This window comes from Chenopodium quinoa, unplaced genomic scaffold (genome assembly GCF_001683475.1).
Source record: "Chenopodium quinoa cultivar QQ74 unplaced genomic scaffold, ASM168347v1, whole genome shotgun sequence".
NCBI lineage: Eukaryota > Viridiplantae > Streptophyta > Magnoliopsida > Caryophyllales > Amaranthaceae > Chenopodium > Chenopodium quinoa.
Genome location: NW_018743294.1, coordinates 231902 through 234564, shown reverse-complemented (window position 1 = coordinate 234564; position 2663 = coordinate 231902). Strand labels below are relative to the sequence as shown.

General features: G+C 33.5%; 1 protein-coding gene across 1 annotated transcript; it reads left to right on the top strand.

Moving 5' to 3' along the window:
• Nucleotides 1-256: 256 nt before the first annotated feature.
• Nucleotides 257-2455, top strand: LOC110737264 (protein FAR1-RELATED SEQUENCE 5-like). Its single transcript, XM_021917611.1, has 4 exons — nucleotides 257-1009; nucleotides 1169-1642; nucleotides 1712-1886; nucleotides 1959-2455. The coding sequence occupies exons 1-4, from the start codon at nucleotides 257-259 to the stop codon at nucleotides 2453-2455; spliced, it is 1899 nt and encodes a 632-aa protein (XP_021773303.1).
• The last annotated feature ends 208 nt before the right edge of the window (nucleotides 2456-2663 follow it).

The window sequence follows — 2663 nt, the reverse complement described above, 5'->3', positions numbered from 1 at the left end:
ATATATCTGTATTAAATCACAGATACAAATCCAATTATGCTTCTGATTTAGATATTAGAGGTTCATTTTTTGGTGTGGTAAAAGAAACTTTTGAAGAAATTTTGGAATTGTATGAAAAACATGCATACTGGGGTTTTCAATACGAAAACATACAACTAGATACCAGACACACACAAAAATAGTAACTGAGAAAAATTATGTGTGTTCAGCTGAAGGAAAGAGAAATTCAGGTTACAAGAAAACAAAGTTAGTTGAAATGGTTAATGAAGAGGATGTGAATGTAAAAACAAGAAAGCCAAGACAAGTAGCCATTACAAGATCGAATTGCAAGGCATGCATAAGAGCAAGAGTGAATAAAGAAGGAAAGTTTGAGGTAGTGGCTCATGTTATTCAGCATAACCATGAGCTAACAAGGTCACAGTGGCATTATTTGCATCGTTCTGAAAGAAAAATGACAGAAGAAAAAGCTGAAGCAATAAAAACAATGAAATCTTCAGGTCTAACTACAATGGACACTTACAATTACATGGCTACAGAGGCTGGAGGAGAACATAATATAGGTTATAGTATTGTAGATCACCTGAATTTTTGCTCAAGGTTAAGAATGGAACAAATTGAGGCTAGAGATGCTCAAACTTTAGTGAACATTTTAAATCAGGAACAATCAAAGGATCCAAACTTCTTTTTTAGAGTGAAGTTTGACAAGGAAGGAAGAATTTCCAATATCTTTTGGAGAGATTCAATGATGCTAGAAGACTATAGGATATATGGAGATGTGCTTGTCTTTGATACAACATACAGAACCAACAGATATAATCTTATATGTGCTCCATTTGTTGGAATAAATAATCACTGGCATAATTGTATGTTTGCATGTGCTTTTATTGGGAAAGAAAAAACAGATTCATTTGTGTGGCTACTAGAAACATTCTTGAAAGCTATGGAGAATAGATTACCAACTTCAATATTCACTGATCAGGACCAAGCAATGGCAAATGCAATTGAGCAGGTAAAAGATTTATATTTACATTTTACAGATTTTAAACTCTGACAATAATGTTTTCCTTTTTTCCATAAAGTTACCCTTTTAACTGCAGAAAGTTACCCTTTAACCAGCATAAAGTGACCCTTTTAACAGCATACAGTGACCCCTTTATTTTCAATGTAGGTGCTTCCTAATACAAGGCATAGACTTTGTATCTGGCATTTGGAACAAAATGCTATAACCAGATTTGGAGCTCTTAAAAAAGACAAAGAATTCAAGTATGCATTCAACCAGTGTTTAAAGATGTGTGTGAATGAACAAGAATTTGAAGCAAAATGGCAAGCAATGATGCAGAAATATGAGTTGACATCACACTCTTGGTACCAAAGAGTGTACGAGTTGAAAGAGAAATGGTGTCCTGCCCTTAGTAGAGATTTCTTTTCAGCAGGAATCTTATCATCACAAAGGAGTGAAAGCACTAATCATGCAATGGGATTCAGAGAAAGTAAAGCAACTACCTTGACAGAATTTTATACCATATTTAAGAAAACAATCAATCGTTGGAGAAGCATAGAGAAATATGATGAGTTTACCTGTAGCAAGTCAATAACATTCACTTCATTGCCATTGTCTGGAATGCTAAAACATGCTGCACAGGTAAAAATTTAACTGATAAGTACATAAATTATAGCAGTTTAAATGTAGCTAAATGATTTTGGTGAACAGGTTTTCACTTTGTCACTCTTTAGAGATTTTGAAGAGGAGTTTGGATATTCTATGGCAACAGGTGTTCAAATGATAGGAGGAAATGAAGAATGTCTACTTTATCAGGTAGCCCTGGAAGACAAGCCATGGTCTGCACATCAAGTAAACTATATACATGAGATCCAGAATGTATGGTGTACTTGAAAATTTTTTGAAGCATTTGGATGGTTATGTTATAATTGCATCAGAATTCTACACTTGCATTCAGTAACAAGAATACCAGACAAGTATGTTTCAAAAAGATGGACTAAGTTTGCAAAAACAGAGGCATGGGATAGGTTGAAGAATCAGGATCCAACACATCAATATATTCCATGGAGACAAACAATGATAAGGAAATACTACAATATAATATTAAAGAGTCAAGAAAATGAAGAAACAAGAAAATTTATGGAAGAAAATTTCAGAAACAGTCTTAAAATGGTGGAAGACTTACTTGCTAGTGCTGCCCAGAGAGAAAGTGCAGAAGCTGCTTCTAATATTCCTGATGTGGCAGACAACAATCACAGCAATGATGATGTTTCTTCAGCATCGAGTACAAACACAAGTGTACCAACAATACTTGATCCACAAAGGGCTGTAACAAAAGGAAGAAGCAAGAGAGCAAAAGGAGGTCTTGAAAAAAGTAAGAGAAAAAGAAAACCAGCACTGCCACATCCACATTCAAAATTTGGATCTAAAACACCTAATTTGAGACTCTTTTAGGAACTTTTTTAGATCATTTTTTATTTCAAAATTAATGTACTTTGTATTCTAAAACTATATATTTTTTTTACTATGTGACTAGTTTAATGAATATGTGATTGACACTGTTATTAGCATATCTTTATTTAGTTAAACATTTAAATTAAGAGTGACCCTTTTAACAAAAAAAAAGAACCTTTTTTAAGCAAAAAGTGACCCTTTTAATAGA